The 22,648-nt window shown below is 35.7% G+C and overlaps 1 protein-coding gene across 8 annotated transcripts in view; it reads right to left on the minus strand.

Moving 5' to 3' along the window:
• Nucleotides 1–22,648, minus strand: part of Hnrnpc (heterogeneous nuclear ribonucleoprotein C) — a 63,546-nt gene that overhangs the window by 19,053 nt on the left and 21,845 nt on the right. For 6 of the 8 annotated variants that reach the window (XM_077800194.1, XM_077800193.1, XM_077800191.1 and 3 more), the window contains 3 exons: nt 10,470–10,745; nt 7,783–7,897; nt 7,172–7,219 (listed from right to left, as the gene is read on the minus strand). In XM_077800194.1, the coding sequence (XP_077656320.1) occupies nt 7,172–7,219; nt 7,783–7,897; nt 10,470–10,710 (404 nt within the window). In that variant the 5' untranslated portion in view covers nt 10,711–10,745. The remainder of the gene's footprint in view (nt 1–7,171; nt 7,220–7,782; nt 7,898–10,469; nt 10,746–22,648) is intronic. The other 2 variants (XM_077800199.1, XM_077800197.1) reach the window with 1 other exon arrangement.

Genomic DNA, 22,648 nt, shown 5'->3' on the forward strand with positions numbered 1-22,648 from the left:
AGTATCACAAGAACAAAGCTAGCCTAAGCGATTGAGACCTGGTATCAAACAAAAACAAAAACCAAAGAGGGCTGAGGACTGTGGCTCAGGGTAGAGTGCTTCCTTAGCACATGGGGGGCACTAGGTTTGATCCTAAAAAAAATGCATTGAGTCCATGTATAACTAGAAATATTTTTTTTAAATATTTCTAAAAAGAGAAAAAAATGTCAGCCATAGTGGTGTAGACCTGCAATCCCAACCTCAGCTACTCAGAGGCTGAGGCTAGTGGATCACAATTTTGAGGGGAGCATGGGGCATCTGAGCAATACCCTTTCTCAAATTTTTTTAAAAATTCAAAAGGCCTGAGGATTTGGTTCAATTAGTTTTTTTGGTTTTTTTTAAGAGAGAGAAAAGAGTTTTTTTTTTTTTTTTTTTAGTTTTTGGCGGACACAACATCTTTGTTTGTATGTGGTGCTGAGGATCGAACCCGGGCCCCACACATACCAGGCCAGCACCCTACCACTTGAGCCACATCCCCAGCCCCGATTTGGTTCAATTGTAAAGCAGCCAGAATGGGACAAGTGGGGAGATATATCTTGCATTTTCAAGTTTCATCAATTCCTTTTCTCTGCTGGCAACCAATACTCTTTACTGGAAAAGCCCTATAGATTAGAGTAAAACCTATTTTTCCCCCAATAGTGGAACAATTCTTCAAATCCTTCATGTATCCTAAACCTACATAAACTGTCACCTAGTCGTAAAATAAAACCTTAGCTTTTTGATTATTCTGCCCTACGAGCACTTAGTCTTTAACCTAGTCAATCAAATCAAGAACACTATTACTTCAGTCAGGGCGCATTGAATGGCACATGCCTGTAATCTCAGCAGCTTTGGAGGCTGAGGTAGGAGAATCACAAATTTAAAGCAAACAAAAAATAGGGCTGGGAAACATAGGTCAAGAGCCTTTGAGTTAACAAACAGCAGTGAGATGCATAGGATTTACACACACAGGATATCTTCTCTACCTTCTCTCCATTCCAACATTTAGAAAACTTACCTACTTAACCATTTTCTCCAAGTTTCATTTTTATGACTATGGTATTATTATAACTGCATATAGGGCAAAGAGGAAAAGGGGAGAGAGGCGAAGGGAGTGGGCATAGGGGTAGGAAAAAAGATTTTTATTTATTTATTTAGTTAGTTAGTTCTCAGCAGACACAACATCTTTGTTTGCATGTGGTGCTGAGGATCGAACCCGGGCCGCACGCATGCCAGGCGAGCGCGCTACCACTTGAGCCACATCCCCAGCCCTATGGTATTATTTCTAAGATGTCAATTCCTATAACACCGACGTGTCAACTTTCTTTTTTGAAAAGGTAGCTTGACTGCTCCCTTAACTACTCCTTCAATTCATAGATCTGTCCTATTCCATTCTCAGGTTAAAAACTCAAAATACTTCAAATATACTCATATATTTGAACATACCCTAGCCAAGCTCCACAAGCTGGAATAGTGAAGGTTTCTAGTCTTTGGGCAAAACAATTTATCTATGAAAAATTGTGCACAAAATAAAATGGCAGCCCCTATTCAGTTCTTAGCTCTTTCTTTGACTTATAATACACGATTTGCTGTATGTGGTGCTGGAGAATAAAAGCCAGAGCACAGTAGGAAAGCACTTTACCATTGGGCTGCACCCAATCTGTGAATTCTTTTTTCTACTTTTTTCTTTTGGTTCTGGTTACTGAACCAAAGGGCATTTAACCACAAAAAAACACATTCTCCTTTTAAATTTGAGACAGGGTCTCACTAAGTTACTGAGGCTAGCCTCAAATTTACAATCTTTCTGCCTCAGCTTCCTAGACAATGGAACTCCAGGTATGTAGTGGGTGACCATGCCTGGGAAAACTGTGAATTCTTGGTGTAGTTCATCTTTCTATTAATTATGTGCTGGCATACCTGATTAGACATGGAGTAATAACAGCTCTCCAAAGCACCAATGAAAGAATTAAACATTCTAGGCATACATTATTAAGTGCCAAGTGCAATATTTGCTGTACTTTATAATAAAAGTACTCAAAACCAAAATCATTTTGAGCTAAGTCTTTTGCTTACCAGGTTTGTTTGCCATGTTCTCAGATATCATACTAGACATCCTTTTCTCAAACCTACTAAACCCATCATACTTCCTGGTTTCACCAAGTTCCCCAAGAGAAAAAGAATCAGAATAACATTGCACATAATTGAGCTGTTAAATTTCTTTTTTAGTTAAGGTTTATAACTCAAAAGTTTACAGTATACTAAATAAAGTTGGGGACACAAAACATACTTTTATTGCAAACACTACTGGAATGATGTATAATACTCTTTGAGAAGTAATTTTTAAAGTGAATTAATTGAAATGACTAAAAAGCCATTTTACTGACACTGGTCCTATAAGAACAAAGTTTCATAGTTACAACGATTTTCAAATAATCAACGCACAGCCTATCCTGTTGTTTACCATTCTGCCAAACATACTGGTAGAAGAAATTACACCAATTAGACATATTCCCACCCGTTGTATTTTCTGAGATGGGGTCTTCCTAAGTTATTCAGTGCAACACTGAGATGCTGAGGCTGCTCTTGAACTTGCCATCCTTCTTCTTCAGCTTCCTAAGTTGCTGGGATTACAGGCATACAGGTGGCCTTTAGATAAATATTTACATACATCTACATATAAATATATCTATAAGTAACTTACAGATAAGACATCAATATATATGTCAAAAGTTCAAAGCTACTATAGGCTCTTATAAGTAACAGAAAAATGTTAGGTAACAAATCTACAGGGAGTAACAAATCTTTTTTAAAATATTTATTTATATGTGGTGCTGGGGACTGAACCAATCAGGACCTCACTCATGGTAGGCAAGCCCTCTACCTCGGAGCCACAACCCCAGCCCAACAAATCTATAGAGAATAATGAACTATGCTTGATATAGTAAGGAGCAAGTCTAAAACAGTAATTTGCCATACACTGGCAAATTATGCATCTAAGAACTTTTATGCGGTTGCAAGCTAAATAAGTTACTGAAGTAATTTAAGAAACAGTGTCATGACAAATGGAAAGGAAAACTTCGTAATAAGAAACATTGGAATATACCATCACTACACGATAAGAAAATAAAGTGTAAAATAGGTAATAACAAAAATCAGTACCCTACTGCACTGCAACATGTAAGGGTATTGAATGCATCACTGTATTGAATGATCGCCTTCTCTTAAAACAGCACATTATGAAAATAAATGACTCACATTTTTTAAAATTCTGAGGACTGAATTCAGTGTTGGAGACATGCTAGATAAGAGCTCATAATGAACTACATTCCTAGTACTATGACACAAAGATATTTAAGTTTTTAACTGTTTACTACCCCCCAATTTAAATAATTTAGAGTTTGAGTACTTGACCACTCAAAAGGCAAAAAAATACCAAACCATAAATCATGAATTCCCTAAACAAAATGCAATGTTATAACTATCTATTTTCTAGTTGGTAAAACAGAAGTTTCCCCATGCAAAATACTTAACATTCTTGTAGTTCCTCTCAAAAAAGTAGGCCATTCGTGATTAAAGCACCAAGTATTATGCCTCCTCTCCCAACTATACCAATGGAGAGAGAAAAAAAAAAAACCTAAATCTAATAAACCCTACAGACTGATCTACCAATTCTCAGGAAATACACAAGACAGAATAATACAATCAACTGGTAGAAAACTGATCAGGTATTGGATGACATTCTGTGGCAACTCATTACACTATTAGCATTTACACATATTTGATGTGTATTTTAGAAAGTCAAATGTTCCATAGTATAAATAAAAGGTGAATTCACCATTAAAAAAAATATTTTTTGATAGAACCCAGGGTTCATGTTTAACTACTAACATCAAAGACCTGAATTCACACACCTAATTTCCCAGCAACTTGGGAGGCCTAGGTAATAAGAATACAAGTATCAGGATAGTGTGCGTCAAGTTATTGAGCCCCTAACTTTGTAAGACCCTGTCTAAAAATAATAACAAGAGTTCAAACCCCCCACTAAAAAATAAATAAAAGTATCTTCAGAATGATTTACATTGCTCTAAAGATTAGATTCCCTACCAATTCCTATCGAGCCAAATATTTCTAAGATCCTACTTAACACCTTATTTCTCAAATAAGCACTCTTCTACTGAATATTTCACGTATAAGACTAAGGGAACACTTCCATTTTTTACATATCTACACTATTAAACATGAGTTGAATTCCCCAATTAACTCACAAATGTATGGTTATCAAAAAATCTTGAATGAACATGTTTACTTCCCCATTACAAAGCTCAATACTTCAGGGCAATCAAATATTACACCTATTGGCTACATCAGTCATCAGAAACTTTTTCCTGTTGGCTGAAGTTAAAATAGAAGAAGATTAATGTACGAAGCTGAGAATATCTTAAAGATATTTGAAAAACTGAAGAGTAGGACCATCAATCATTAAGATTAACAGCAATTTTAAGAAATTTAAAACTAATTCTGCATATATGTAATTTCTAAACTACTCTCTGCAGTCTGTCTCTAATTTTTATTAAATTTTATTTTCTTAGTTGTTGATGATAGACTTTTATTTATTTATATCCGGTGGTGAGAATCAAACCCTCACACATGTCAGGCAAGTGCACTACTGCTGAGGCCCAGCCCAAGCCCCAGTCTGTTTCTACTCTTAACTAATTTTTTAAAATATCTCAGAAGAACATTTGTTTTCAAACTTATTTACTTATAGTGAGATAATATGAAGCTTAATCACACATGAAGAGAAGAATAAGTGCCAGGTACAATGGCATATTGCCTTTAATCCCAGCAGGAGGGCTGCCAAATTCAGGCCAGCCTCAGCAACTTAGTGAGACACTATCTAAAAATAAAAAATAAGGGCTGAGGGGTGTGACTAGGTGGTTAAACACCTCCAGATTCAATAACAATGATTGCCCAAAAGTAACTTTTCCATGAGGTTGGTTGTCTTCATAAAGATATAAACTGTATCACAAGCTTGAGATGGGGATATCTCCCAAATTGTATCAAAACATTCTAGAATTTTCTTAAAAACCGCCATGACATAAACACAATATAATACCCCAAGAAATAAATTCATTTCTTAATTCTTTTTTTGAGTTTTTAATATTTTCAATTGTAGATGGATACAATAAGCTTGATTTTGTTTTATGTAGTTTGTTTATGTGGTGCTGGGGATTGAACCCAGTACTACCACTGAGCCACAAGTCCAGCTACATTCCTTATTCTTGTGTTACTGCCAGCCATAACTAAACAACAACATGTTGGGAAGCTTAAAAAAAAGGCAAAAAGCAGCACCTTAGAGTCTTAATCAGCTGTGTTTACAATCCCTTAAAGGTATGTATGAGTATTTGGGAAACCAAGTGATTATCATAAGCATTAAATGTGGCTGCTTCAAAATAATTCATAGGTTTCAATGCCTGCAAGTCACTGAAAAGAGTGACTTCAATTTTGGGTGTGGCTTTTTTTTTTTAACTGAGGATTGAACTTTACCACAGCGGCACACTCAAAGCCCGTTTATTTTCAGATAGAGTCTAAGCTGCTAAGACTGGCTTAGAACTCTTCATCCTCCTATGTCATCTGACCCTGATCACAAATAAAACAGGTATACCCCTACCACAACAGGCTCAAATTTTAAATAGCAAAGAAATGTCCAAATGTATTCTATCAACCAGAAAGTCATGGTAAGTTCCAAATTTTCTCAGGAATTAACATAAGAAAACTGGTTTTCAAAATACAGGTTTTAACTGGGCTGGGACCACAGCTCAGTGGTAGAACGCTTGCCTTGCATGGGTTAGGCACCGGGTTTAAACCTCAGCACCACATAAAAATAAATAGATTTGATAGAGCACTTGTCTATCACTTGTGAGGCCCTGGGTTCAATTCTTAGCACTGAACATATATAAATTCAAGAACTTAGGGGAAAATGAAACAACTATTTTCCCCACCTTATCCTTCTGATATTATAATATAATATAATGTGTGGTATTTCACGAACATGGAAATTTTCACTTGATCTATGGGGGTTCTGCCTGAGTCCTTTATTGTTTCTTATTGAGTCATGGTCTCACTAAGTTACCGTGACTGGCAGTGAACTCTCAAGCCTCCTGTCTCAGCCTACCAAGGAGCTGGTATTATAAATATGAGCTACCATGCTTGCTTAATGTCTGGAACACTGGCATTCTGAAGTGAAAAAACTAGTACCATGCTCTATCTGTAAAATTTAAAGTATATATTAATTATGTGTATAGTATACATCATTTCTTTCTATATACTACAGATAGTAAAAGACAGTGAGTTAAATGTCAACGTGGCCACATTTTTTAGCATATTAATTCACTCCCTGTCAGAACAGTCCTATACTAATTCTAAATCCTAACTTTTTTATAAAGGTTACTGAGAAAAAGCAAAAAACTCATCATTAAAAGCCATTCATAGGAACTGGGGTTTTAGCCCCGTGGTATAGCATTTACCTAAATAAACAAATACTGTATCTATCTACATTTAAACCATTAAGTAAACCAATTCGTCAAATGTTATTTCTCCAACAAACGTTAATCCTGTTCTAAAAGCACAAAAAGAAATTTTAATCATTATACTACCAATCTTATCTTTTAGAACTATACTACACACACAAAAAAAATATTTTAACTTCTATACCAATTGAAACTATTCATTCTTGACCTCCTGCTCACTTTATTTTTTATTAATGTTCAAAGCAGACTTTTGGATTTTTCAAAAGTATTTTTTAAAAAGCACTTAATAATTTTGCTTTGATACCCTAACTATGCTGATTCTTTGGAATCAACAGTTATGATTCTCGGGCTGAGGCTGTGGCTCAGTGATAGAATGCTTGTCTAGCATGTGTGAGGCACTGGGTTCGATCCTCAGCACCACATATAAATAAATAAAGGTTCATCAACAACTAATAAAATATAAAAAAAAAACCAGTTATGATTCTCTACCAAGTATACTTGACAATTGGGGGTGAGGTTACTTCATTTTATTTTGATGAAGAGAGATTTATCTCTTCAAAAACACTATTCATTACGTCAAAACACAATGGTATTTACTGATAGTTTAAAAAAGACCTTGAACATACCTGTCATAATAATCACGTTGAAAATCATAGTCCAAGTCAAAAGAGGAGCTGAAAAATAAATAACAAGGAAAATTAATTTGGAGCTGTTGAAATTACTTCACTACAGCAGACGGGGGAAAAACATGCCAAACAAATCACAACATACAGATTTTAAAAATTATCATGGAATAATTACAAAACATTCAAACAATGAATCACTAAATTCTAAACATTTTAGACCACTGCACATGCAATGGCAAAATCAGTAATGCTAACATATAACATTATCAGCTAAAACAAGAAAACTGAACATTACAATAATAAATAAAGCTTATATCACTATTTTTCCCTTTAATATTTCCCAGCTTCTAAGAATCTAAACAACACTTGACAGATTTTAATTTATTCTATGAATACAAAAATACTCTTTAATTGCAAACAAGTCAGGATTTATAATAATTCTCTAGGAAATGGGCAAAATGAGGTACATTAACACAAAATAAATAATTACTAAAGAATTACTTTTGTACTAATAAAACACATTACATTAAACCCTCCCCACATCCAGAAAACAGATAGAGAAGATGCCCATTGATGGACACAATGCAGTTATAAATAATAAAGTTCCGGACCTGAGTAGAGGGGACGGAGAAGGGTGTTCTGGTACTGACCCGTACATCTCCGCTGCAGATCGTTTCACACCTGCCTTTCCTCTGTTCACTTTTGGCTCTGCAGCCAGATTAATATCTGAAAAACACAAAAACAAAAAGAAGAACCTTAATGACAACTCTGGATATTAAAGAATCCACAAACTAAGTTTTTGAAACACAATCATATCAAGCAAAAGTCTAACAACATTGTCTCAAACTTCCCTTATAAGGTACATAAAGGGCTATGATTCAACCTTTCAGTAGTTATACTGTTCTATACCAAAATTATTATCCCAACATCACCCAAGTATATATCTGGCAATCTCTAACCTCAGCTCCAACTTCAAAACTCAACTCTTCTAATAAATCTACTAGAATGTGTGACTAACAAGAGATAAAATGTCAAAATCACAAAAAATTAACATAGTTCAAGTGTGACACTCTCATCCAAAGTTAAATTTTTACTTCCTTTACAAATAAGATCAGCTGCATACTTCTATAAAATATTCTCAAAAGTAGATGATAAAAAACACACTAGACTACCTTCTGTCACCCAATGTTCCTATATATTTTCTTTTCAAGAAAATGCCTCTGTATGCCTCACTAAACTGGCCTGAAGGAATGAAACACAAATATGCCTAGGATATGGAGTTTTAGTTTTGAAGTCTTTCCATGAAAAGGAACAAGTGTTCCAATCTCAACTCAAAAGTCAAGAGAACGGGGCTTATTGTACTGACTAAAGCAAGGATGTATGTTATGTAACATTACAAGTAAAGTTTTTAATAAATAAAACAGTTCATGGGATCTAAAAAAAATTCTGCAACAAACTAAACCATCAATTTTTAAAAATACATATTCATAGTGATAATAAATGCAATGTACTTAGAGTCTGCAAAAATATTTGTTCCACATATCAGAATGTGAAAGACCCAGGATTTAAAACAAAGATTTATCTGGTATTTGCAGAAGGAATTTATTTAGGGAAAATTACTGTATGCAGACTTAGAAAACCCATGTTTTGGATCCCTATTAAAATATCCAATGAATGACCATCAATGCAGGATTGCAAGATAAAAATTGTTGGGAAGCTATATAATGAATGGGGATCTATAGAGCTTAAACCCACAAGATAAGTCTTAACATTACTAAGAATGGGACAACCATGCTAATGTACCTGATACATAAGATGTACATAATCATATTTCTACTCATGAAATACTCAAGTAGCAAATTAATCAATATAAATTGAACCTTACTTCCAATCTCTACAAGGCCTACTAAAATAAGCCACTAACCTTTATTGATCTACTGATATCTGAAATGTAGTTAAGACTACATTCAGATGTGCTGTTGATTATAATATTAACACTGACTTCATATGCATGGGAAAAAAGGAAAATCTTTTTAAAAGGTACCTAGTCAATTTCTTAGGCAGACAGAGAGGATTGAAGTTTGAAAGCAGTAAGCAGAGGTGCCCATCTGTGATTCCAGCTACTTGAGAGATTGAGACACCACTTGCCTAGCATGCATGAGACACTGGGTTCAATCCTCAGCACCACATAAAAAAATGAATTTAAATTAAAAAATTAAAAAAAAAAAAACCCTAAGTAAAATAAAGGTATTCTTTGCCCCATCTATAGTAAGTTCAAGGATCGGATCGTCTTAGCAACCCAGCAAGATCCAGTGTCCAAATGAAAAATGCCTGGTGTAGTGGTGTAGTTCAATGATACAATGATCATGGGTCCAATTACCGGTACAGTAAAAATAAATAATTTATATTTGAGACAATAAAGGGAAAAAAAAATCAATGTGGATGGAATTCTTATGAATTGTTACCTATGATGTCAGTTTGGATTACATTTGGTTAGAAATATCTATCATCACTTATTTTAAAAAATTTCAACATAAATCATGTAATGTTCATATTAAGACTTTTGTTTATTACTAGGGCTTGAACCCAGGGGCACTATAATTCTTTTTTGAAACTTATTTTTTGAAAATTTATTTTGAGGTCTTTGAGTTGCTGAGGCTGACCTTGAACTTGTGATCCTCCTGCCTCAAGCTGCCAGGTCTTGCGGATAATAAACATGTGCCGCCACACCCAGCTCATTTTATGACATTTTTGCAGAACTCATTGAAGTTCATTTTTACCACAAATCATTTTAGAGGTAAAAGGGATACACTTTGTGGATTCTTAAGAATGTAGAAAAAATGATTATAACAAACTTTTTCCCAATAACTACAGTGTACCTTTTTTATTGAGTGTAACTCAATACAATCATTATCTACATTTTAACTCACAAAGACAAACTTCAAAGCTAAGGCAGTCTATAATTAACAAGATATCCTGAAGCCATCCACTAAGCTCTTCTGTGACTTCCAATCAATGAGAAAAAGAATATGGTCATTTAAATAACATTTCCATATAAAATGTTATTACCAGACCAAACAAGACTTCTACCTTAAGGTGGTCTGGGTTCTACCTCAAAATTACAAATACCTTTTTAACCCATTATACATATAAACAGAATACTGTTGAAGTTATGTCACAATATCCAAAGAGTGTATTAGACTCAACTGTATAGAGAGGTAAAGAAAAACAAACAAAAAATAGAAAAATTCTGGCCTACATAATATCCATGAAAATAAAAATTCAATCCAGGCCTTACCTAAAACCTGGCCAGCAATCATTCTGCCATCCTCTCCTGCTACAGCAGCCCGGGCATTTCTCTCATTAACATACTGGACAAAGGCAAAGCCCTTATGGACAGAGCAGCCCACAATTTTTCCATACTTGGAGAAGATTGCTTCCACATCGGACTTCTTGACCACCAGAGTGTTTAGATTCCCAATGAATACACGGGAGTTCATGGAGCGTGGATCTGTCTTGTTGGTAACGTTGCTAGCCATTGTGTTTGATAAGGTTCCTCACAAAGGCGGAAGAACTGTAAGGGAAAAAAAAATTTCAGGTGAAAAAATGGCTAAAAATAATATTCCCTGAAAAAATGTTCTCAGTACTATTACCGTGAATACCAAGAGTTACTGGTCAACTTAAAGGATTCTGATAGCATCTAGAATATTATTATTCATGGACTAGTGCCCTTCAATATATCCTTAAAAAAATAAAAACTTCTGCTCCAGGTTATTCCAAGAGCTCTAGTTGTCACATCTAAGGTGTGAAGGAGGAATCCTCCTCACAGAATACTGTCAACATAACCCTCTTCAAATTCCATTGAATCCTTCTGTAATTTAAATAGTCCTTAAACAAATTAGAATTCCTATGTTCACTACGGAATTCTGAATTTATCATTCTCATTTATGAGAAGTCTTAGCTACATTGCTTTTACTAAGTCTCATTCATTACCCCTAATAGACAAAATTCCAGATTCTACCACAAACCATTCTTGAGCTACAGCAATGTAGAAACTTAGGCAGAAGTTAGTCTTTTTATACAAAATGCAATAAATAATTCATTCCCTCTAGATTTATCCACTGATTTATCATGTGATAATACATAGCAATCAACTCATAATGACCCTAAACTAACTTTTATATGATAACCTTGAATGAGGTCGGGCATTTAATAATTAAAATCGATGGTGATGATGATAAAACTGGTTGGGGGAAGATGTCATAAACAAAAGAGAACCAGGGGAACTAAGCCAAAGAATACAACTGTTCTCTGATTATTTAAAACCTATAAATAATAGATGTTAAAGGATCAATTCTTCTATTAACTCCACTGAAATGCTTTTAAGTGCAAACCTTTATTTCACAGTGTCTTTTATCTTTTAAGTCAGCTGCCCCTTCCTCCTCTAATAAGCTCCAATCTTTAAACAAGGTTTCAAGAATACCATAAGATTAATTTATTACCCTTTCATCCTTTTGAAACATTCTGAAGAATCTCACATCACAGAAAGGAGCAGAGTCTTCTACCTGATAACCATCCAATCCTCAAGTCAATCTTGAAAAACCAGTTCTCATGCATAATATACCATGGTACCAAATACTGTCCCCAGAGCTTACATTCTAATGGTATCATTTAAAAATTTTATTGAAGAGTGATTAATTAAAGGTGTTCAAATTACCACATGATCTCAGGTGAAACTTCATCCTACATCTGATATAATACAATTGGAGTCCCTGGAAGGCCAAAGATCATCAACACCACTCTAGATACAGCACCAACAGCATATGTAGCATAATCTACCTTAATCTCCACAAAAAAGCAATTAAGGTAGCCAAACCAAAAGTTGATGGACAGCTCTTAACACATCAGAATTCCAAAATGCCAAGCAAGAAAGGTAAATGTTCAAATTCATGGTCTAAAACACTTTGAAATTTAAAAATTCCAAAATAATTAGCTAATATTTACTAAAAAGCAAAAGAAAACGAATTTTTAAAGCAGTTATAACTGTCAAGAGTCTTTCCTATGCCAATAATGGGTATGAACTAGGCACTTCAATAAAAATTCTGAAGGATAGCCTGGCTTGGTGGCACAGACCTATAATCCCAGCAGCTCCAGAGGAAGGGCCAGGAGGATCACAAGTTCTAAGTCAGCCTCAACAATAGCAAGGGTCTAAGCAAGGCAGTGAGACCCTATCTCTAATAAAATACAAAACAGGGCTGGGGATGCAGCTCAGTTGTCAAGTGCGCCTTAGTTCAATCACCAGTACTGAAAAAAGAAAGCAAATTCTGTAGATACTTGATCTTAAGTCTCTACAACCCATTCCCCAAGAAAAGTACTCAACTACCTTTTATAGTAGTACACACCTGTAACCACAACAACTCAGGAGGAATGCAAACTCTGAGCCACTCAGGAATTTAAGGAGACTTTTTCAAAATGAAAAATTAAAAAATGGCTGGGAATGTAACTCAGTTGTAAAACTTCCTTGGATCAACTCTCGAATACAAAAACTACAAAAAACCTAACCACTATTCTTTGACAGTAACAGCTTCCTTTTAAAACAACTGTCATTAAAACATGATATTGGGGGGCTGGGGATGTGGCTCAAGCGGTAGTGCGCTCGCCTGGCATGCGTGCGGCCCCGGTTCGATCCTCAGCACCACATACCAACAAAGATGTTGTGTCCGCCGAGAATTAAAAAATAAATATTAAAAAAAAAATTCTCTCTCTCTCTCTCTCACTCTCTCTCTGTCTCTCTTTAAAAAAAAAAATAAATAAAAAATAACTAAATAAAACATGATATTGGAAAATACGATGTTGCCTAGTAATAAAAGAAATTTAATATACCCTTTAAGGCTTTTTCCAGAAGTTTCCTCCTTCCATCTGTTACCTTAAAATTTTTCTGTGCAAAAACCCAGATAATTTTATCTGAGGTTTTCTAAGAACAAACAAGAATCACTTTAAAAAGATCGGTGGTAACTGGATATATCTCACATGCATTTTTTTCTGATTCTGGGGTAACTGATATTTCCAGCAACTGCTATCTTTAAAATAATCTACAAATAATTTTGAATGATGCAGGGATTATAATCAAATGTCCAAGTCAAATATTAGCACAGGGAAAAAAAGCAATGATAAATGATAAGGCACAGAAATTATGTAAGAATTTTGTGCTCAGAAAAGAAAAATGCTAATGTCTTTTAATGATCTTGTTTGTCATTAATCTTTATACAAAACCCAGGGCTGATCTCCAGTACTAGTAAAATAAAAAAATAAAAAAATGAGCTCAAAAACAATGCTTTCAATTTTCACATTTTTCCTAAATTCCCATAAATCAATAACTTCAAATTTCGTTGATGGGAAAAATCAATTAACAATGAAAACATGTAATCCCAGTGGCTTTGAGGCGGAGACAGGCTGATAGAATTAAAAGCCAAACTCAGCAAGTGAGGCCCTAAGTAACTGAGGGGGAACCTGTCTCTAATAAAATACACAAAAAGGGGCTGGGGATGTGGTTCATCCCCAGAACAAGAACAAAAAACTCAAGTCATATTAGTTAATAACAATTCCGGTCTCAATTTGTTAAAAACCACATAACATTTTGACAATGTCTGTATCTCTAGATTAGCTTTTTCCTCTAATGTAGTTTGAGACTTAAATATCATTTTCCCACTTAAGAATCAAATTAGACTGTCTATGATCATTTACTACAATTCATTTGTTTAATAAAAAATGAGAGTTGTTTTCAGCTTCTTGATTGTTACATCCTGAGATTTCCTGTCAGCCTTCTGCCATGCTCTGCCTCACCTCAAGGACAGAGCAATAAAGTACACCATCTATGGACTACGACCTCCAAACCTATGAGAAAAACATTTTTTTAAAGTGATGTGACTCTACATGAAGTATTTTTTCTTAGGATCATGATGGAGAATAATGTCTAGTTTATATCCTCTATTTTATTCCACTTTTTTAACATTTATTTTTTAGTTTTAGGTGGAAACTATCTTTATTTTTATTTGGTGCTGAGATTCAAATCCAGTGCCTCACGCATGCTAGGGGAGCGCACTACCACTTCCGCCACAACTCCAGCCCCTTATTCCACTTTTTGAAATCACAAACATGGCAGGCACAGTGGTTCATGGTTCTAATCCCAGCAGCTCAGGAGGCTGAGACAGGAAGATTGTGACCTCAAAGCCAGCCTCAGCAATGTAGCAAACCTTAAGCACCTTAGTAAGACCCTGTCTCTATATAATATCAAAAGGGCTAAGGATGTGGGTCACTGGTTAAGAATCCCTTGGTTTAGTTGCTTGTACCAAAAAAAAAAAAAAAAAAATTAGAAACATTAAAGTTTCCATAATTCTTGATTGATGAAGTATTGATTATATACATATTTTTTTGTGGTACCAGGGATAAAAACCAGGAGCACTTAACCACTGTGTCACACCCCCAGCCCTTTCATTTTTTATTTTAAGATAGGCTCATTCGGACCTTGCTAAGTTGCTTTGCATCTTGCTAAGTTGCTGAAGCATCATCCTGCTTTCCCCTCACTGGGAAAAGAGGTATATTTACCACGACACACACTGGTTTTATTATTTATAAGTTCAACAAAATAAGATCCTCCAGCGCTCCTTATCTCAGGTTAAGTTCATTCTTATTTAAACTCAGTTCTGAAAAATATAAGATATACATAATGAAAAATTCACAGAATTAGCGGTTGGGGTTGTGGCTCAGTGGTAGAGCACTTGCCTAGTAAGTGAGGCACTGGGTTCAATCCTCAGCACTACATAAAAATAAATTAATTAGTTAAATAAAGGTATTGTGTCCATCCAAAAGTGAAACCAAAAACTCACAGAATTAAAAAACCTAGAGTAAAAAAACCCTGGATTCTATCCCAGGTACAAAAGAAAAAAGATACTTTCACTGCCTTTTACACTAAGAATCTGGGTGTATACAATGTTTATCTACCTGAAATACTTTGTAGTGAAGAAATACAAGCAACAATATTACTGGAACTATGAAGATATAAATATGGACATTCTTAGATAGCCAAAATCTAAAGACCCGTCCACCCCAAAATTCCACTTGTGGATGAAATGCAAGCAAACCTACTAATTTATTTCCAAATACTCATATTAATATTTTGAGCTGCTATCATTCCTCTTTGCCCTCTTAGAAGCAAATCCATCTTGGACTGACACCTATAAAATTTTTCCAATGTTTATAACAAATGTACTTCTCTTAAGTTCAAACAAAATCTTAGGTAAACTCTGCAGGGAAAAGCTATGGCAGTTTGCAACATCTAGGAAAATGAAAAAAGGTTCAAATGAACTAGAAACATACATAAGTCCTCCATTTCCTAGAATCAGGGCAAAAAAAAAAGAAAGAAAATCAATTTAAAATTGGTCAAGTCATCAACCCCTTTGCCTTTTTGGAACACTAGAATTAGACCTTTAATGGCAAAAAGAGTTGCAGGTCATCAAACCACAGGCTGTTTTTCCTGTAAGTATATACTACAAAGAGGCAGATACAAGTTATTTTCCAATTGGGCATTTCAAGTAGTCCTCTAGTCACCTAACCATATAGCTAATGACATACAATGGTCTATGGGGTAGAGACTAAAGATGGCATCACACTGACTTTTCCACTGTTGAACCATACAACTTGCTTCAGATTAAGAAATTCAAAACCTTCCTATATAATTTTATGCATTCCTATCTCTTAAAAGCTGCAACTAAGCCTGGCACAGTGGTGCACACTGTGTAATCCCAGCACTTGGAGGCTGAGACAAGAGGATCAAAGTCAGCCTTAGCAAAGGCGTGGGCTAAGTAAGTAACCCTGTCTCTTAAACAAAATAGGATAAATGCTCTGAAGTTCAATCCCTGGTATCCCAAAACAAAAAAAAACTAAAACCTAAAAGCTATACAACTCCACAATCCCAACATGCTATGTGTAAACGCCATTTCCCTTCATTTCTTAAGAGAATTTAAAAAATAACATCACTAGAGGGCAGCAGTGAGTCAAAAATTTTAAAAGAATAATATTGTCTGATGTTTGATCTTTTTTCAATTTAATAGTATTAATGAATTTCTCTAACGTCTTACAACATTATCATCTGGGTTAAACTGTCTTTACATACTTCAGCTCTTATTTTTGCCATTATTCTTTTTGGGATTCTTTCTCATACTACTTCCATATTACTTTTTACCTCTCTGGGCCTGTTCCTTGTACTGGGTCTCCAATGGATCCTCCAATGGATCCCTTACTGCATTATCAACAAAATCTCCCTTCTGACCTCTCCAGATCCAATTAATGGCCCATAATCTTTTGGGGATAGAGGAAGAAAGATGTTTTAATCTGTTCTATTCCCAAGGCTCTGTACCAAAAATACTGACATGACCTCACAGTATAGATTGAATTCTAGCATGGAAATCCAGTACATTTTCAAACCATAAAAAAACAAAGTTGGCTATTTTATTTTTTCTTTTATACTTTAAATGGTACCATACATAGATTGAACCCAGGGGAGTTTCACCACATAACCACTTAATCAGTTTTGATACAGGGTCTACATTGCGAAGACTGTACTAAAACTTGCCATCCTTCTGCTTCAACATCCTGAGTCATGGGATTACAAGTGTGCACCTCTACACCTTGCCAAAGCTGAGTATTTTTAAACAAGCTATGCTAACAGCAAATTTAGAATGAGACCTAAGAGAGTATTTAAGATGCTGTAAAATAATGAGTAGAAACGTATAATTCAACTGTTAGTTAGCTGTCTTTAAAAAGTTCCCAATGATCTAACTTGTTTTGTGTTTCTCCCCCCTCCTGGAGGGCATTTTTAACCACCAAGTCAAAAAATTAAAATTAAAAGCTCAGTCACTATTTTGAAGCATGGTTTTAATAAGTTACTTGAGGCTTTATTAAATTGCTGAGGCTGGCTTTGAACTTACAATCCCTCTGCTTCATGTGTCCAGAGCCACTGGGACTACAAGTATGCACCACCATGCCAGTCCCACAAACCTATTTTTTTTTTCTCCCTTGGACAGGGTACTGGGGATTGAATTCAGGGGCACTCAATGACTGAGCCACATCGCAGGACTATTTTTTATTTTAGAGACAGGATGTTACTGAGTTGTTTAGTGCCTCGCTAAATTGCTGAGGCTGGCTTTGAACTTGCCTCCTGAGCTTCTGGGATTAAAGGCATATACCACAGTACCCAGCCACAAATCCAACTCTTAAACAGTAAAATAAATTACAGATATTTCAAAACTTTCATGAAAGGTGAATTAAAAAGGGAGGAAGGAGAAAAAGGAAAGACCAAACATTAGGGACTAAAAAGGAACAAATCATATTTCATGCATATGATCATGTCAATAAACCCCACTATCACCTATAACAAAGCACAAATTAAAAACAAAAAAAAAAAGGACTGGGGGGGGCTGGGGATGTGGCTCACGCGGTAGCGCGCTCGCCTGGCCCGGGTTCAATCCTCAGCACCACATACAAAGATGTTGTGTCCGCCGATAACTAAAAAAACTCTCTCTCTCTCTCTCAAACACAGTGTAAATCTAACAATTGTCAAAATGCAAATGATACAAAACAGTACTAAAAAAAAGAATAACTAATTAAAGCAAAAAAATTTAAAAATTTTTAAAAAAATTTTCAAAAGGCACAAAATCTAAAACAAATGCAATTAAATATGAAAAATAGAGTTTAAAATTAAAGAAATTTCAAGGTTTAAAAAAAAACGTCAAGCTGAACAACTCAGTGAGACACTGTCTCTAAATAAATTAAACAACAGGGCTAAGAGACTGTGGCTCAGTGGTCAAGTGTCCCAGAGTTCAATCCCCTGCAACCAACCCAACCCCCAAAATTTCAAGGATTCATTTTTAAAAAAATGTTTTAGTTGTAGATGAGCACAATACCTTTATTATCTATTTTTATGTAGGGCTCAGAATCAAACCTAGTGCTTCCCATGTGCAAGGCAACCACGGAGCCACAAACCCTCATTTTCTTAACCTATATGATAACCAGTTTCACAATGGAGAAAAATGTCAAAGTATGCTCACCAAGTGCTTCTTGAGCATGAACCAGGACTTGAATTACCCAGTACAAATTATTCACTATTGGGGGAGGTGGGGAATGTGAATGCACTTCTACAATGGAAATACATTACCACCTAAACTCTGTGACCAACAAAACTATCAGTAATTATATGTAAACCTTATATGCCTCTTCATGTGACAACAAAAACACATACCACTAACTACACTATATTCACAACTTAAATCCAGAATGGGGAAAAATACAACTTGAAGCTTTCGTTACATCATGCACAGTGAAGTACACCTGTAACCCCAAGGACTCAGTAGACTGAGACAAGGAGGATCAAGGTTTTAAAGCCACTGTACACAACCACAAGGCATGCTTAGCAAATCAGTGAGACCCTGTCTCTAAATAAAACACAAAATAGGGGTGGAGATGTAGCTCAGTGGTTAAGTGTTCCTGGGTTCGATCCCAGGTACCCATCCCGCCCCAAAAAAATATTAAGAATTAATGGTTGGGATTTCCCTATACCAAAAGAGCCAATGGGGGGCCACTTTCAATAAGAAAGCCGTGTGAACCCTTATTTATTAGAATGGAGGAAGCACATTTTTTGGGTGACTACTTCAGTATTCTTACTGTTGAGACACAGCCATGGGCATTTGTAACCAAAATGTCTATTAACTTTAAAACCTTTCAGGAAGAAAAAAACTGTTTGGAGAGCAAAAACAGCAATCTACACAGTTGCTATCAAAAGAAAGGGGGGCCAAAAACATGACATTCTAAGTAACTTTTTAGGGCTGGGTATGGCTCAGACGTAGCTTAACATGCTTGATGTCCAGAGTTTAATCCCCAGCAATGCTGACCCAACTACCCAAAGGGGGGGGGGTGGCTTTGTAGAGAGCAACTCAAAAGTCTGAGGGATGACAGCAACTTCAAGGTCAGTCTGGACAATTCAACTCTTACTAAAAATAAAAGACCATTTAAGGGATGAAGCTCTGCTTTTAATGGGTTCTATCCATAAACTTTCGGGGAATAGGGGTGGTTTTTACATCTGGTACTATAACAAAAAATGATACACGCCAGCTCACTTTAAGCAAGCTCCAAGAGAGTACCAAAATCATCTTTTTCTCCTGTCAAATTTGCTAATGGCTGGGCATGGTGGTGCTGGCTTGTAATTCCAGCAACTCAAGAGGCCAAGGTAGAAAGATAGCAAATTCAAAACCAGCCTCAACAACTTAGCAGGATCCTAAGCAACTTGGTGAAACTGTGTCTCAAACTAAAATATATAAAAGGAATAAGGATATGGCTCAGCGGTAAAGTGCCCCTGGTTTCAATCTCTGATACCGAAAAAAAAAAGCTAATGAACAGATGATCATTTAATGGGGGAAGGAGAAGACACTTCTACTTCCTAGTATATGTTCCATATTCCTGTATTATCATTTGAAATGTCCTTCTTGGGAGAAAGGAGTGTTAGTGGGGATTGAACCCACAGCCTCACACATACTGAGGTACAATACCATCCCTGAAAATTTTTACTAACAGGTAAAAGGTAAGATGGTAGATCCATATTAATGTGGAATTTCTGTCATATCCCGTTTGCTTGGAATTGAAGACTGTAAACTTTGTTGTAAATCCGGATGAAAAGAAGCATTCAATAGGCATTGGGCAAAAATGTTTTAGAGTACTAAATAAGTGAAAAAACGCTTACAATAGAATGTCTAAAAACTATACAACACTAGTAAAATATATACATACGTAAACTCTATGAAAGAGAAAAGACAAAAGCATTCAAATGTTGATAGATTACCTTTCTGGGTAGGGTGGTAGGGTAAAAGGGACTGAAACCGGGGTGTTGCATATGCTAGTCAAGTGTTCTATCAGGAGCTATAGTCCTTGAGACAGTCTTGCTAATTTGGTGATCCTCCTGATTCTACCTTCTAATTAGCTAAGATTACAATTGTTTGCCAACACTTTTCTAGAACATCTGCTGGCACCAGGAGTAGTTCCTTTATGTCTTATCAGTTTCTTTCAAATCTTCCTAATTAAACATTTTTAATAAACAGTTCCCTAATAAAGCATGAATAAGTAACACTACAATAAAAATGAAAATAAGCCTGGCACAATGGAGCACTCTAAGTGAAATCCTGTCTCTAAATAAAATACAAAAAAGAGCTTGGGATGTCGCTCAGTGGTTGAGTGTCTCCCGGTACCCCCTCACCAAAAATCATAAGTGTTACAAATATTTCCAGAATGTACACTAAATCACATATGGTTTTACTGCACTCAACATAAATAGGATGCTCCAATTCCCTGACAGAACCTATATATGCCATAAAAGCCTGGAAATTACAACCTAAAGATACTAAAACCAAAAATTTACTTCATCTCTTAAGTTAGCTACCCTTGGTTTCAATGTCTGCCTACTTATTACTAATTAAATTTTTCACTGACAAAATATTTTATTGAAACTGCTCTCATTCTGGTCATAATCTGTGAAAATAAGAAATGTTTCTCTTTTAGGGCTGGGGATGTGGCTCAAGCGGTAGCCCGGGTTCAATCCTCAGCACCACATACAAAGATGTCTGCTGAAAAGCTAAAAAATAAATATATAAAATAATAATAATAATAATAATATCCCTTTTAACACAAGTCCAAACTTGGCTGCTTTTACAATGATTAAGAGTGAAACATGGGGCTGGCGTTGTAGCTCAGTGACAGAGAGCTTGCCTAGCACATGAGGCACTGAGTTAGATTCTCAGCACCACATAAAAATAAACAAAGATTAAAAAAAGAATGGAACATAACTTCGATGTTCTTCAGAAGCAATTATTTCTACAAATGTTAGCACTGTCAACACATGCACATCATAAATCCTGATTAGATAAATCCCCTATCCTTTTCTACTTATTAATGTAATAATAACTGTCTTCAATTCTTCCAATTTTTTTGTTCACATCATGCAGGAGTGTCCATTTCATAAAAATTCATTTAAAATCTAGTTCACAGACCCTAAAGAACACAGGTCCAACCTGTATATTTCACAATTTGATTTCTTTCCATATTACTCAATTATATACCTATTCACACAAATTCAACCCAGTTCTGTCAACACACTTTTTCCCCCCCGGGGTTACTAGGAATATAAGCTATAGGCATTTAAACACTGAAACATGCAAGGATCTTTTTTTTTTTTTTGGATAAAGGTTTAAGCTACTTAAACCTTGCTAAATTGCAGAGGCTGTCTTTAAACTTGCAATCCTTCTGCCTCAGCCTAGAGTTGCTGTGATTACAGGAGTGTGCAACTACAATCACAACATGACATTTAGAATACAGTAAATGGGCTGGGGTTGTGGTTCAGTGGTAAAGCACTTGCCTAGCATGTGAGAGGCACTGGGTTCTATTCTCAGGACCACATAAAAAAAATGCATTGTGTCCATCGATAACTAATAAATATTTTTAAAACAAAATACAGTAAATAATAGGCTAGGGAGATAGCTCAGTTGGTAGAAGGCTTTCCTTGAATGCACGAGGCCCTGGGTTTAATTCCAGCACCACACACAAAAAAAGCCCTAAAATACAGTAAATAAAACATTAAACATGGTGTCTTGCACACAGCACTCATGATTTGTACAACAGTTGCTAGTACTTCATCATTTGATATTATTACTATATACCAATAAAAACAGGTGATTAATAAATACAAAAAAACGGTATTTAAAAAAAAAATTTCATGCAGGGCTCAGTGGAATACACGTTATCCCAGTGCCTCTGGGGGCTGAGGCAGGAGGTCAAATTCAACTGCTCAGAGGTAGCGCACTTGCTTGGCATGTGTGAGGCTCGGTGTTCTATTCTCAGCACCACATATAAATACATAAATAAAACAAAGGTCTATCAACAACTTTAAAGAAAAAGAATTCTTCTGAAGAAAACAATATGTAGGGCTGGGGATGTGGCTCAAGCGGTAGTGCGCTCGCCTGGCATGCGTGCAGCCCAGGTTCGATCCTCAGCACCACATACCAACAAAGATGTTGTGTCCGCCGAGAACTAAAAAATAATTATTAAAAATTCTCTCTCTCCTCTCTCACTCTTAAAAAAAAAAAAAAAACAATATGTATTTAAGAATAAAGAAATTAGAAAACAGGGCTTGGGAGGTAGCTCAGTGGTAGAGCATTTACCCAGCACATGTGGGACCTTAGGTTCGATCCTCAGCACCACATAAAAATAAATTCATAAAATAAAAAGTATTGTGCCCATGTAAACTAAGAAAAATTTTTTTAAAAATTAGAAACAAGGCTGGGCACAGTAGCTCACAACTGTATTCCCAGCAGCTTGGGAGACTGAGGCAGGATATCAAAAGTTCAAAGCGAGTCTCAGCAATTTAGCAAGGCTCTAACT

Source organism: Urocitellus parryii, chromosome 6, assembly GCF_045843805.1.
Source record: "Urocitellus parryii isolate mUroPar1 chromosome 6, mUroPar1.hap1, whole genome shotgun sequence".
Classification (NCBI taxonomy): Eukaryota; Metazoa; Chordata; class Mammalia; order Rodentia; family Sciuridae; genus Urocitellus; species Urocitellus parryii.